The sequence below is a fragment of the Octodon degus genome, unplaced genomic scaffold (assembly GCF_000260255.1).
Source record: "Octodon degus isolate 3935 unplaced genomic scaffold, OctDeg1.0 scaffold00070, whole genome shotgun sequence".
Taxonomy (NCBI): Eukaryota; Metazoa; Chordata; class Mammalia; order Rodentia; family Octodontidae; genus Octodon; species Octodon degus.
In genome coordinates, this window is record NW_004524646.1 from 11489310 (window position 1) to 11503817 (window position 14508).

Genomic DNA, 14508 nt, shown 5'->3' on the forward strand with positions numbered 1-14508 from the left:
GGAGAAGTCTGGGAACAGCCGGCGTGACCTGGGAATCTGGTGGCCGGGAGAGCAGAAAGGAAGGAGCGTAGTACCGCGCGCGCGGGGTTTCGCCGTTATTTAGAGGCGCCAAAGGGGCGGAGCCAACAAGCAGCATGGGATGGGGGGGGAGAATCAGAGTTGCCAGGGACAACGCGTTCTGGGCGGGGCTGGTATCAGGGCGGAGCTTGAGTCAGAGGGGGCGGGGATGGGCGGGGCCTTAGGCAGAATCAAAGTTGTGATTGGTGGATACTGCCCAATATGGGCGGGGCCGGATGGAGGGTTTGGGCGGAGCTTGTATGGGGCGGGGCAGAGAGGGGGAGGGTCCTGAGCTCAGGAGCCGGAGGCGGACACGTGGTTGGCGGGGACCGCGGCCGGGGAGGGGTCGAGCTGGCGGGGGCGGAGCCGAGCGGGCGGGGGCGGTGCTGGGTTGCGCGGGGCCTGGGGCCCAGGCTGCTCGCGGCTCTGACAGCTAAGTCGGCTCGCGGCCTCCCGCCCCCTCGGCTCCCGGCGCCGACCCCGGCCGGGCCTGACCAAGAGCCATGAGCCCCGGGCTGCTGCTGCTTGGCAGCGCCGTGCTGCTCGCCTTCGGCCTCTGCTGCACCTTCGTGCACCGCGCTCGCAGCCGCTACGAGCACATCCCCGGGCCGCCGCGGTCCAGGTGAGCGGGGGTGGGGAGGGGGCCGCGGGACGTCGGGCCGGGGTGGGGACCACGGGGACCAGGAGCGGCCTCGACTCGGCGCCCGCGTGCCCGGGGCCGGGGGCGCTCACTATTCTTAGCAGCGATTACTCACCGCCACCGCAGCTGCCTGGCTGGGCCCCGCAGCCGCGACGACAGTGACAGCCCTGTCAGGTAGGCGCTATTGTCACCCCATCGTTCAGACCGGGAAACTGAGGCGCGCGGAGGCGAAGTCACCTGTCCAAGGTCACGCGGTCGGTGAGCCCGGATTCCAACCCGGGTCTGCCTGACTCAAAAGTGGGTGCTCTTAACTTTGGGATGCAGACAGGGCCGGCTGGTCAAAGTGCAGAGTGCCCTACCAGGTCGCGTTCCGGTGTGTCTGTCTTGTGTCTGTCCTGGGGTGCCCCATGTGTCGCCTCAGCCCTTCCAGTCCGATCTTGGACTCTATCCAGCGCCCCCTCCAGGTTAGATTAGATGTGGCATTCAGGTCCTTGCGCGGAGGGCTTCTGGTCACTTTGGAGCTAGAAAACCCAGTTTCAAATTAAGTCCATCGGCAGGGCCAGCAGCCCCCCCCCCCGCCCCCCCGCTGATTTTCAGAGCTGGACCTCTAAGATTCCCCTCCTTCTGTCCTCTGCCTTCCACCGCTGCCACCTTGTCCGCATTCCCCTTTCCCAATCCTTAAACGGCAGCTTCTTCCTTTGCTCACGTTAAATTGGCCTCCCAGCCCTCCAGCCCTGAGCTCCTCTGGGGCGGCCCACCCCGAAGTCACCTTGTGCTCACCTGTTGCCTGTCTCTGCACCTGTTGCCTGTGTCTTCTGCTTTAGAGTGTGAGCCCCGGAGGGCAGGGACGCTCTGTTGGGCTCAAGGATTCCAAGTGCCTGGCATATTGCAGCTACTCAATAAATATCTGTTGAATGAATGAATAAACAACATATTAGACACGCTTTTTAAGATCTCAGTCATGAACATTCTAGAAGGTGTCCATTTCCAGCCCAAGCTAGAGGAGCTGAGTTTAGAAGCCTGGGCTCCTGCTAAATGGGGTTGGTGATGATGCCTGTGGCTGGTACTTCTGGGAGGTCTCCAGCAGGATTTCCACCCTCCCTGGGGCCTCTACTACCCTGGGGTCACCCCAAGATACCTTATCCCTTGCCTAGAAGATGGCTCAGAGTCCTCTTGCTCACCTCCTGAACATATTATATTCACTTTATAAATCCCTACTGAAGTCATTGAGTAAATTTTCCTTCACCTTAAAATGGTGATTATTTGTGCAACCTTTTGTGAAGTGTCTGTCTCCCCACGGGCCCTGTCTCTCTCTCATCCCCTGCTGTATCCTTGGCTCTAGCACAGCAGCACCTGGACCATACATGGCAGGAATCCAAAGCACCTGGACCCTCCCAGGGGCTTTTCCAGGTACCTTCTCACCCTTTCTGGTTTCAAATCTCTCACCACAGGTTGAAACTGAATGGGTTCAGTTCCTTCCCTTATGAGTTTTGTTGTTCCTAGGCCTCCTCATAAACCCAAGAGCTTCCAGGATTGCACACCTGGTCAGGTCTGTCTGAAAAAGAAACTCAGTCAGTCCCCTTTCCCTCCATCTTTCCTGAAAGTCAAGCTGTAGTTTGTAGGTTGCAACATTTACCCTTTTAAAGTGTCCAATTTTGAGGTTTTTAAAATAGAGTCACCAAGTTATACAACCATTCCTGCAAATTCCAGAAGGCTCCAGCATTCTGTGAGGAAACTCAGACCCACTGGCCACCTCTCCTCACCCCACACCCACAGCTGGAGAACTACTCTGAAACCTGTCGCCATGGGTTCCACCCCTGTCCCCTGGACATCTCACAGACTTGCAGTCCCATGTTATATGGCCGTTTGGTTCTTTCACTTAGCACAACACTTCAGGACCCATCTGTGCAGCAGCATGCGTCCATATTTTTCCCTTTTCATGGCTGGAGTTTCCCCATCTCTGCCCCGCAGATGCTGCTTGTGACCTTAGGTCTGTGGGGGTGGGTAGAGGAGAGGCAGGAGGCTGATTAGAATCACAGTTGGGCTCTTTATTCTAGGGAGGTGAACTGAACAATGAGTTTGTAAAAAGACTTTGGATTAAAACTTGGTTGGTGGTCAAATATCAAACAGCAAGGGAAAGCTCTGGAAGCTCTTCTAGCACAAACCAGCTGCTTTGGCATTAAAAGCCCGGATGCCCAAACCGTGATTAGCACCCCGAGGCTGGCAAGAAGCGGTGTAATAAGTCCCCGGCACTGGCATTTGTCCCTTGGTGTCTCAGGGGTGTTCCGCTCCCACCCCCAGCCTCCAGATTCTATAGGAAGCCCTCTCCTCCAGGATGCCCTCCCTGGTGTCCCTTCCCTCTGCTCTTATGACCTTCCACTGCACAAGGCGAAACCTTAGACTCCACATGTCTACCCCACACAAACCCCCTGCCTCTCCATTTCCCTGACACTGCTCTGACACTCCTCAGCAGTCTTCACTGTCCCAGTCCATACAATGGGTGTCAGCCTGACTGGGAAAGATCTCTCTCTCTCTCTCTCTCTGACACTGCTCTGACACTCCTCAGCAGTCTTCACTGTCCCAGTCCATACAATGGGTGTCAGCCTGACTGGGAAAGATCTCTCTCTCTCTCTCTCTCTCTCTCTCTCTCTCTCTCTCTCTCTCTCTCCCTCCCTCCCTCCCTCCCTCCCTCCCTCCCTCCCTCTCCCCCCTCCTTGTTTTGTTCCTCTTGCCCTAACTCCCAGACTGTGTTGGTTGTCCCTCCAACTCTTCAGGGATGGGGTCTGTTCAGCAAGGAGCAGGTTGGTTGCAACCTGGGGCCAAGGGCACTGCTGGCTCTGTCCTATGGGGCATCCACTGGATTCCTGTGGCATGTGCAGTGTGGCCCTTAGTCTCCTGGTGGGTGGCCCACACCTCAGCCACTATGCAGGCGCTTTCTCCTTTGGGTGGCCTGCAGCGGGCCCTGCAGATCCCCTCTGCTGAAGTTACTGCCCCACGCTTTCTCCTTCCATAGGAAACCCTGGCCCCCACAAGTTAGAGGACAGGAGTGTCGCCGAGTGTGGGCTGTCTTCTCTGCCCTCCCTCCCTGAACTAGCCTCCGACTGCCATGTCCAGTTTCTTTCCCGGGCCTGTCCAGTGGGCTTCCGTCCCTTCCCTGTGCGCCTAGTGCTGAGGGACAAGTCCTACCCAGCCTTATCTGCTTATTTCTAGCAAGCGCCCCTGTCTTCTCACTAGCGCCCCCTGCAGGAACAGGAAGGAATGGTTCTCAGTTCCCTTTCCTGCCTGGCACGGAGTCCCTGCCTCCCCCCACCCCTCCGCTTTCCTTCCCAGGGGGCTGTGGACCCCAAGAGTCAAGGTGGAGGCTCTGGAGAGGCAGGCAGGGTCCAGGTTGGCTCCAATGCTCAAATCTGAGCTTCGGGGCGTGACGCTGAGCCAGCTAGCTAATTCTGTGTGCCGGAGCCAGGATTCATAGCAGCAGGCAGCCTCCCGCCTTCTCTGCAGTCCTCTGCTCTTCCCTCCACCCCTGCTCAGTTTTTCTCTCTTGAACCCGGCACTCAACGGGCTGGAGGCCCGAGTGAAGCTGCTCTGCTCCAGTGACCACCATGTGGCTGAACCCAACTTCCGGCCTCGCCTCCTTGTCCCAGTGGCAGAGCGGGTTCCCTGTCTTGCTCTCTCCTTGGCTTCCTTCTCGAGCAGCCCCTGTGCTTCCGTCCCCTCCGCTGTCCCTTTGTGCCTGACCTGTCCTTGGTGGCCCATGCTGTCTTTTCTGTGTGCTACAAGTCCCAGCCAGTTTACTGCTAGCTTTTTGCACCTGCCCTCATCTTCTCACCAGTGTCCTTTGCAGGAACCAGAAGGAACGGTTTGTATCTCTCTATTGAATTTCACCCCTGGCCAAGGCCACCTGTCCCCACTGGACTAGCACTCACTGCCTCCTGTGCCCCAGACTTCCTGTCTGCTCCCTGTTGCTGTAAAGGGTTAAGTGGACACCACAGACCTACAGGGTCCAAACCCAAGCTCCTGGTTTCACCTACTCACGCCTGGTTCTTCCTCCCAAAGCCAATCGTGAGACAGAAACAAGGTGCAAGAAGTGAAGGGGTGCACAGGGTGGGAGGGAATAGAAAAGGAGAGAAGAAAGCCAGAAGAGGAAGGTATCTCTGGGGAAGCCGAGGCACAGTTGTCCTAGCAGCCCTGGGGGCCAGCAGAGCTGAGCTACCCCAGCCCGGGTGGGGTACTGGCTGCATAGGGGTGCGTCTGTCTTCCAGGACTTCCAGCCTGTGCTCCCTTTGAGCAGAGCCAGAACCTGGGGCATTGGCCAGTGCCACAACACCCTCTGCCCAGTGAACAACTCTTGGGTCATTGCCATGCCAGGACCCAGGCCCCCTTCATCCTTGACACATCTTGTGCCCCTCACCCAAGGCAGCAGCTCTTCCCTTCCCTGCTGTGCTAACTTCCCAGAGGTCTGGACAGGAGCTCCTGTGCCCTGCATGACCCTACACCCAGTCTCGGTGCCCACGTGGGCTGCTCGCTGCCCAGGCACACGCTGCCTCAGGGCCTTTGCACCTGCAGCCCCCAGAGCCCTCCTGCAGGCAAGTCTTGCTCCTACATAGGGCCCTTCTTGGAAGGGCGCCCCTGCCTGTGTGGAGTGGTCACCCCCACACCTCCCGCCAGCACTCTATGCGTTTTTCTCTCTGGCATTTTATTTATTCACTCGCTTGCTTTTCTACTCTCTACCTCTCCTGGGGAGACTCTGATTGCTGTGACCCAGAAAGCTCGAGTTGCAATTCTGTTGTCAGCATTCAGGACGCTGTGCGGAGCAGGGCTGGAATAACACCTTACAGGAGACAGGAAGTGGCGCGCACCTTGAAATGCCCTTCACGGCACCCCCAACAGGCCGGGTGCAGGGCATGGGATCACAACCTGCTTGCATAAAGAGTCCCCCTGTGAGATTTCACAGCCCTTGGTACAAGGCGCACACTTGGGGGCAGGTGACCTGGCTTCGCGGCCTGCCCCACCTCAAATTGGGTTCATTATTTGTAAGTGAAAAGGTGACCCAGGCTAAGAGGAGGCCTCTGGCCTGGGCCCCGACCCCCTGTGTGCCTTGGAGGCCCAGGAGCTCTGCACAATGTCACTGTCCCTCCTGTGTCTACTTGGACCGCTGGCCGAGTGGCCCAGGAGAAGCAGAAGCATCTGCTCTCTGATGAGGGCTTCGGTGCCAGGCAGACCCAGGTTTTGAGTCCAATCTGCGTTGCCACCGGTGGCCCCAGGCCAGGGCCAGTTCTTACCTGTGCCTCAGTCCTCCGTCTGCTGTGGGAATGTGGGGGCGGGGCGCGCTCTAACGCAGGCTATGGCGGGCCTCAAGTTTCTTGTTTCTTCTAGTTTCTTTCTAGGACACCTTCCCTACTTTTGGAAAAAGGATGAGGTTGGTGGTCGAGTGCTCCAAGATATGTTTTTGGAGTGGTAGGTTCCAACTTGTCACCTGCACCCTCGTCCTTCCCCTTGGGGGAAGCTCACCCACCCAGTCCAGCCCTTCCCTGACCCTGTCATATCCCAGCCTGTGGTCCCTACCGGTGTGGAGGGACATGGGGCAGGGTGGAAGCCACCGCCTGCTACTCACTGACCAAGGGACTTATCGCAGCCATCAGAAGCCCTCAGAGCCTCAGTTTCCTCATCTGTAAACTGGGTGAGGAGGTGTTACTAAAGTGTGGTCATTGTTGGGGGTGGCAGTTTATGCTTTTTCAACACAGTTCCAAGGACAATATTGTTTAATCACATGGATACTCTTAAGGGAATGAAAGGACAGGGGTCTCAACCCTGTCTCATGGATGTGGAAACTGAGGCCGGGTGGAGCATGTGAGTCAGCTTTGTCCTGAGGCCTGCTGGGACCTTGTCCTAGCCAGGGTCCTCCTGTGGCCCACACTGAGGACCCACTGGCCAGGCTGATGGCACCCACCTCTTGGCTGATTGACACCCCCTTTGGGTCATTTTGGTTTGCAGGGCTAAGAAATATGGACCTGTGGTGCGGGTCAACGTCTTCCACAAAACCTCAGTCATTGTTACGAGCCCCGAATCAGTCAAGGTAGGAAGCTGAGCAGTTTCCCTGGCGGGGCCCCTCCTTTCCCAGGGGTAATGACAGGAAGTGGCCTGGGACTGTGAGGAATGTTCCAGAAAAGGTGCACTTGAGCCCCCCCCCCCAGGGATCTGAAAGGGGTGGGTGGCATTTCTCTGGCCTGCAAGCATTGTCATTTGGGGTGGGGTGGGGTTGGGCTTTGCTGTCCCTGCTTGGGTGGAGAGTGTGGCTCACCAGCCGCGTAGCTCACCCACTTTGGGCTTGGCCACTCTATCTGTGAGATGGAAAGGACCCTCTTGCTGAGATTCTAAGAATTAAATATGAATGGGTTCATCACAAAGTGTCTTTTCTCGGAGACAGGGTCTTGCTATGTAGTTTGGGCTGGCTCTGAACTCACTGTACAGCCCAGGCTGTCCTTGAATTCACAGTGCTCCTCCTGCCTCAGCCCTCAGAGTGCTGGGATCACAGATGTGCTCCACCATGCCTGGCAGGAGCTCTTGTTAGTCCCCATTTAGAGCTAAGGAAGCCAGAAGGTGTGCCACCCAGGGGCTGAGAAGGGGCACCTTTCGCTGGCTTTGCAGTCTAATCCAGGCTCTGCTACCAACTGACTGTGGGACCTGGGATGAGTTTGTCATGGCTCTGGGCTTTCTCGTCTGTAAGACAGAGGCCAGGCCATCTCACATGGGATGGGCATGAAGTGATGTGCGTGAGCCCTACAGCCCATGCCTGGCACACGGCGGCTGCTCTATGGAATGTGTCATTACTGTCCCAGGGGACACAGAGTGGGTGGCTGTGATAGCACTAAAAGGGATCAAATACGACTCAGGGCAGGGGCAGGGGGCTTGTTCTTGTCCTTGTCACTGGCTTTGCAGTCCTGGGGGTGGATCTGCAGCCTCCACTACAGAGCTCACCCCTGCCGCAGACGCAGCGCCCAGCACACACCAGGACAGGGCCCGAATATTTTGTTTGTTTTTTGAGGGGTTTTTTTGTTGTTGTTCGAACTCAGGACCTTGAGCTTGCCAGGCAGGTGCTTATGCCGCTGAGCTATCTCCCTGCCACCGAACATTTTGGTGTCACATTTCTTAACAGAAGGTCACGAGTGATTTCCTAAGAAAGTTCAGCTTCACAGACATGATTTCCGAGCTTTGACGGCAGTCGGCCAAGCCTCATGCTCGGTGGCTTCGGGGCCACTTCATGAGAAAGATCTGTGTTCATGTGGTGGTCACGTTGCAAGTTGAGTTTAGAGAAGTCTTGCATTTGATAGCATCTTTTACATCCAGCTGGGATCACTTGGCTGATAGATTGTTAAGGGCTTTTTCCCTTGTAATGCCTTGTCAGGTGTTAATATTGTTTTGGTTTTGGAGATAAGACCTTACTATGTAATCCAAGCTGGCTTTGAACTCACGGCCATCCTCCTACCAGAGCCGTGGACACACCATTCCTACTTACTGTCCGTTGCACATGGTGCAGTTTGGAGTTCTGGGAGGTGGCTCTCACTTAGCATCTCCAGGTCACCATGGCTGGCCAACAGCTTTATTCTAGGAGAGTCCCTCTTTGTCCTTGTCAGATTCTTCGCCCCGGAGAATCTCTCCTTTAATACAGCCGCCCCAGCTTCATGACTTTACTTCTAGCCTTGTTGTGTTTCTCTTTCTAAGGTAGGTTTCTTGTAGGTAGCATGCAGTTGGGTCTTGCTGCTTTCAGCAGTGTGACAGTCTCTGTCTTTAAACAGGATGCTTGGGCGATCATTTACATTTAATGTGGTTATTTTTATAGGTATGTTTAAATCCACAATAAGCCTCCCCAATTTATGAAATTTGAGCGTGAACTTTCACAGGTGTATTGCATAAGACTTATTTTGTTGGCTTACAAATGAATCCCACTTATGAACAATTTTGAGAACTCTTAAGTTAGGGACTTACTGTGTCATGTCCTGTTTTCCTTCCTTCCTTCCTTCCTTCCTTCCTTCCTTCCTTCCTTCCTTCCTTCCTTCCTTTTTTCCTTCCTTTTTCTCTTTCTCTCCCTTTTCTACCTTTCTCATTTATTTTTATTTTTAATTTTTTTTGTATTTAGTACAGGGTCTACAGGGTCAACAGGGTATCACTATGTAGATCGGACTCATAGTGATCCACCCGTTTACAGCTTCTCAAGCGCTGGGATTACAGATGCGTGCCACCATGCCAAGTCTCAATAGCTATCTCAGTGCACCCTGGGGGTGGGGCCAGCACAGCAGGCCCAGGGATCGAACCCCTGGCCCCTGCATCTGCCTAAGCAAGTGCTTTAATCCACTGAGCTATTTGGCCGGCCCTCTATCTTTCTTTTTTCCTTTCCTTCCCTCCCTCCTTTCCTCCCTCCCTTCCTTCTGTCCTCCTTCTCCCTCCCTTGTCCTAGGGTCTATAATATCAACTTCAATCTACTAACAACACATGGGAAATACCATCCCATTTTTTTCTACTCTTATGAGTTCCTTTTTATCACTATTTTCAGTTGAATTATGTTCTGTCTTTTTTTATTTTTACGTATTTAGCTCAGGGTCTACAGGGTCTCACTACATATCAGACTCCTAATGCTCCTCCTGTTTTCAGCTTCCCAAGCGCTGGGAAGGTGTGTACCAGCACACAACTTCCCAGCTATGTGGCTGGCCCATGTTTTGCCTTGAGGTGCTTTGCTTTATGCTAATTCTATTTGGGATTCTTTGAGCTTCTTGGGTGTGTGGGTTCCTTGGACACATTTATAACATTTGTACAAGATATCTGAAAAATCATATGCCATGTCTATCACTTGTATTATTTCCAAGTCTAATTATAGGTCAGATTTTCCTGTTTGGCCTATCTAGTGTTTTGTTGTTGTTGGATCCTGGGCATTGGGAAATTTATACTGTTGAACAGTAGACTCTGTTTAAAGTACTGGGTGTGCCCTTGAGCATCTGTTGTACCAGCTACTTGGCAGATGAGGTGGGAGGTCACCGGCATCCAGGAGCACAAGGCCAGCCTGGGCTATGAGGTGAGGACCCCATCTCAAAGGTTCAAAAAAGATGATGTTGTTGTATTTGTTTCTAAGAGCGTTGGCCTTCATTTTGGGGGTGGTCAGTGAGGTCCTTTCCAGGTGTGCTTTCAGGTGTCTGCCGACTGAGTTCAGAGGAGAGACTTGACCTCAGCACAAGTGTGTCCCCTCCGGGGAGTGGCCCTCTGCTGAAGCTTTGTACCTGGAGTTTGTCTCCTCTGCCCCATGGGGACTTGGGCAGTTCTGGCCCTGCGAGACCCAAGGAGTGTGCAGCCCTTGTGGCCCAGTGATCCTCTCTTGCCCCAGGAGTCCTGCTCCTGTCCCATGGTGTCACCGCTGTGTGTCCACTGGGTGCTTGTCCCATGCCCCAGGGCCTGGCCAGTCTCTGCACAGCCTCTCGGTTCTTGCCTTCCTGGACTTGGGTCTCTGTGGCCAGCTCCCTGCCTTGCTGTACCATATCTGGGTCTCTCTGTTTGAGACACTGTCCTGAATTGCCTCTGGGCAGAAAACTGGGCTAGGCCTAGGTCACACCTCATGCCTTCCTTTCTTTCTCCTCCTTTTGGTTCACAGCTCTGCGCTGCTTGTCTGAAAATGGTGTCTGAAAGCAGACATTCTGTTCCTTTCTGCCCCATTTTTCTGCTGGGGTGGCAGGAGGAGAGACCTCAGCCAGGCCTGCCTTGGGGTAGCAGAGAGCTGTCGGTAGGGTGACCAGAGGAAAGGGCAAGAGCAGGTGGTTCCTGGGTGTCTTGCACCCCAAAGCTCAGCATAGTGGGCCCGGGTCCCAGCTGCTGGGCAGCAGGCTTTGGGGACACAGTTCCTTCTTCAGCTGGGTGGGCTGCATGGAGCTCAGTCTGCCCAGTACATGGAGGTGGCATTCGCCGCTGTGCATTCTCCAGGTGCCCGACTGATGGCACAGCTTGGTGGTAGACTAGTGTTTGGGAGCAGCCTGGCTGTGGCTACCTCGATTTCCTCTCAGCTGAAACATCAGAGTTAGATCCAGGAGCAGAGCTCACAGAATCCAGCAGCCCTGGGTCATGGCACAGGAGTCCCCGACTGCCACCCTGGGCCACCAGGACCCGGCTCAGCGTCCCATGGGTCCTGCGTCCCTCAACCCGGGACACGGGCTTCTTTCTCCTCCCCAGCTCCAAATCCTGTGTCTGCACAATGAGGCCAGCTTGGGGCCAGTTTGGAACCCTTTTCCTCTGCTTGCATAATGGCAGGTCACATGCTTTAGGGCTGTCTGGGCACCGAGTGAGCTGCGTACAAGGTGCGCATTGGCACCTGGCGTTTATTGAGCACCTGCTGTGTGCCAGGCTTTTCAGGAGGAATGAATTTACTGCTCACAACAGCCTAAGTAGGCAGACACTCTTGAAACCTCTGTCCCATCAGGTCAGGATACTGAGGGGCGGGGAGGTGTCCAACTCAGCAGGGAGCAGAGTTAGCAAGTGGGGAGCAGGGGTGCTGAACCCCTGGAGTCTCTCTCGACCTCCACAGCTGGCCAGGGCTCATGATGCTGGGCCCATGCCCATCATTCCCACTTCCCTGGCAGCACTGTGTGGCCAGAGACAAATCACCTGGCCACTTCTCCTTGTCCCCACGGGTTGCTGGACCTGATGCCAGGGTCACGTGAGACATGCAGCAGCTCCCAGGCGCCTTTCGCAGGAGCCCCGCGTGGCTCTTGTGGGCCCCAAGCTCACGTTGTTTTTTTTTTGGGGGGATGTCTAGAAGTTCCTGATGTCAACCAAGTATAACAAGGACTCCAAGATGTACCGTGCCCTCCAGACCGTGTTCGGAGAGAGGTGAGGAGCAGGATGGCTCTGGGAGCGGGTGGGGGCAGGCATGGGACAGACGACCCACACCCTGCTGTTGTCCTTGTCACTTCCCTGCTCCCCACCCCCTGAGGGGCAGCGGGGTGGGGGCTGCCGAGTCTGAAGCACAGATCCCCACTCTTCTTCACTCACTGTTAATAGATGTAGAACGCTGTGTGCACCCCTGTGCGTGATTTATTTACCTGTGCATGGCACAATTGTCACGAGTGACAGACACTCTCCGTGTCTTCCATGTCAGTGTGTCTGACCCGGGACAGTCAGCACATTTGCAGTCAGGTTCCGGGACCCGCCACCCCGGAGCTGAGCCCCGCAGGACGCCTGCTCTCACCCCCTTCCTCACATGACTTCCCTGTCTCCTGCAGGCTTTTCGGCCAGGGCTTGGTGTCCGAATGCGACTATGAGCGGTGGCACAAGCAGCGCAAAGTCATGGACCTGGCTTTCAGCCGGAGGTGAGCTCGTGGGCCTGGCCGGCCGCTGTGGTGGGGCGTGGCCTACGGGGACCTGGCTCAGCCCAGCGCAGCTGAGAGCAGACGGGAGCAGAGGGCTCTGTGCACCCGGAGCACCGGGTCAGCGGCCGCTGGCTGGAGGCCCCGGGCTCTCGGTCCCTGAGAATTGTGCCGCACTGGGCTGCATTCCCAGCCCTTTTTTAAATTTTAAAATTTGAACCAGGGCCTAAGTCTCTCTGTTTGCGCAAACTGGACCGGAACCTGTGATCCTCCTGCCTCAGCTTCCCGGAGTGCTGGGGCCATGGGTGTGCGCCACCGCTCCGGGTCATTAACTGTTTTATTCCAACAGAATTCACATTTCAAGTAACCCAGCCACTTGGACTGGACGATCCAGTGGCTTTCAGTTGTTTACCTGTGAACTTGGGGAGCCACCACCCCCAAATTTGAGGGCATTTTCATTATTCCCAAACCAGTTCCTCTCCAGTGCCTCACCCCCTCTCCCCCCCCAGGTGGCCAAGGGGGGGCATTTACTTTCTGTCCCTGGCATTCTTGTGCTTGGCATTTCCTACAAGTGAAGTCCTGCAGTATGTGGCCTTTCCGGGCAGGTTTCTTTCACTTAAAATAATCCTTTCATAACTCACTTCCTTCATGGCCCATCCAAATCAGTGTTGTTCCTTTTTATTGCTGAATAATATTCCATTGTGTGGACACTGCACATCCGTTTTTTATTCTTCCGTTAATGATCACTGGGGTCATCTCTACTTTTTGGCTGTTATAAATGGGGCTGCTGTAAACATTTCTACGTGGGTGCTTTTTCCATTTCTTTGGGCTACATACCTGTATAATAGGACAGCTCTGCTTAATAGTTTAAGCAGAGCTTAAACTTTTACTTTAATAAAATTTCAAATTTATAGAAAATTTGCCATATTAGTTTAAGGGACTTCTTATATCTTTTATTTAGATTCCACTTATAGTTTACTGGTAAAATCATTACCTGCTTTATAATTTCTTTTTTATGCATGTACATAAATACCTTTACCTCTTCCTCTGATTTGTATGTCTATTTACATAGTTTCATATAAATTTGTTTGAGAATAAGCTAAGAGGCATCATGGCTCCACCGCCAGGTACTGCGTGTGCCTTTCCTGCGGGCACTACTACATGACTGCAATTTCCTCCTAATCAGTATGGGGAGAAAAATATCAACCTAAAACTGACACCTAACCCACTTTTCAGGGTCATCTTTTGCACACACGTAGCTACTTTTCCTTGTCCAAGGTTGAGGTGGGGACATCATGAGTTCCACTCACTCCCTTGCCCTTTAACCTCTTCCTCCCAGGACAGTTCGCCTTTTGTCTTCACTCGTTTGGCTTTTTGAGACAGAGGCTCCTAAGTAGTGCAGAGTGGTCTTGAGCTTGTGGCAGTGCTCCTGCCTCCGCCCCTGAGAGCTGAGGTCACAGGCATGAGCTGCCACGCCCCGTGCCGGCCCCTTCTTGGTATTGCGTTCAGCGCTCAGTGGCCAGCTGGCCCACACTGTGATTTCTATATTGTCCTGACATAATGCGGGTTGCCTTGTTGTTGGCTAAGACAACAATTTCGATCCCCTGAATTATGAAGGAGAGGACAGATCCTCTGTTGCTTATGGCGTGACTGCCTCGCCTTAGAGAAATATCCAAATGCTGTATCAGCCTGTGGATGTGTGTATGGGGGTAAAAAGCAGATCTGATAGCTTAAAATTCTATTGCAATTTTTTCCCACAAACTACTCAAGCCTAATTTCGTGCAGCTTCCGAATTTTAGAAGATTTTTACTTAATTAAATGTTACTGTGAAGAATTATCATTTTGTGCAGTTTTATAATGTCACGGATGCACCATAGGCCAAGCTTTGCTAATATGTGAGACTTGGGTTTGAGCAGGCCCTTCTCATCAAACTCTCCTAGCTCTTATCTTTTTATTTTGAGACAGTGTCTCACTAAGTTGCTCAGGCTGGGCTCCAACTTGTGACTTTCCTGCTTCAAGGCCCCACAGTGCTGGGATCACAGGTGTGCGCTACCATCCCTGGATAACACAGTCATTAAAGTGATGGTTGGTAGTAAATTCAGTCACTGTCCAATGGGAGGCTCCTACGCCCGGCTACACTTCCAGAATGAATGGCATTGGACGGTCTGTCAGTCAGAGCAAAGCTTGTCAAAGCTCCAAACCACAGCCCCTTTTTCCATGCTTGTTAGATTTCTGCCTGTCAACTCCCTACTCAATCAAGGGGCTCGAGCTTTTAGTAATTTATTTTGTTTTTATATTTAATAGTTTACATTTAGCTGCTATGGGAATACTACACGATTTCTCTTAAATTTGGGGATTGTAAGGGACGCCTCTTAGTATAACCACTTTTACTGCTTTTCCTGATATTTATTTATTTTTTTTTTTAATTTTTTTTTTATTTTTATTTATTTGAGAGAGAGAGAGAGAGAG

At 53.6% G+C, this 14508-nt stretch overlaps 1 protein-coding gene across 1 annotated transcript in view; it reads left to right on the forward strand.

Annotated features, from left to right (window-relative positions):
• The first annotated feature begins 453 nt into the window (after positions 1-453).
• The window catches only part of LOC101583670 (cholesterol 24-hydroxylase), a 24478-nt gene continuing 10423 nt past the window's right edge, over positions 454-14508 (forward strand). Inside the window, exons 1-5 of the mRNA XM_004635186.2 lie at positions 454-679; positions 6074-6154; positions 6692-6773; positions 11490-11563; positions 11956-12042. Of these exons, the coding sequence (XP_004635243.1) occupies positions 561-679; positions 6074-6154; positions 6692-6773; positions 11490-11563; positions 11956-12042 (443 nt within the window). The 5' untranslated portion in view covers positions 454-560. The remainder of the gene's footprint in view (positions 680-6073; positions 6155-6691; positions 6774-11489; positions 11564-11955; positions 12043-14508) is intronic.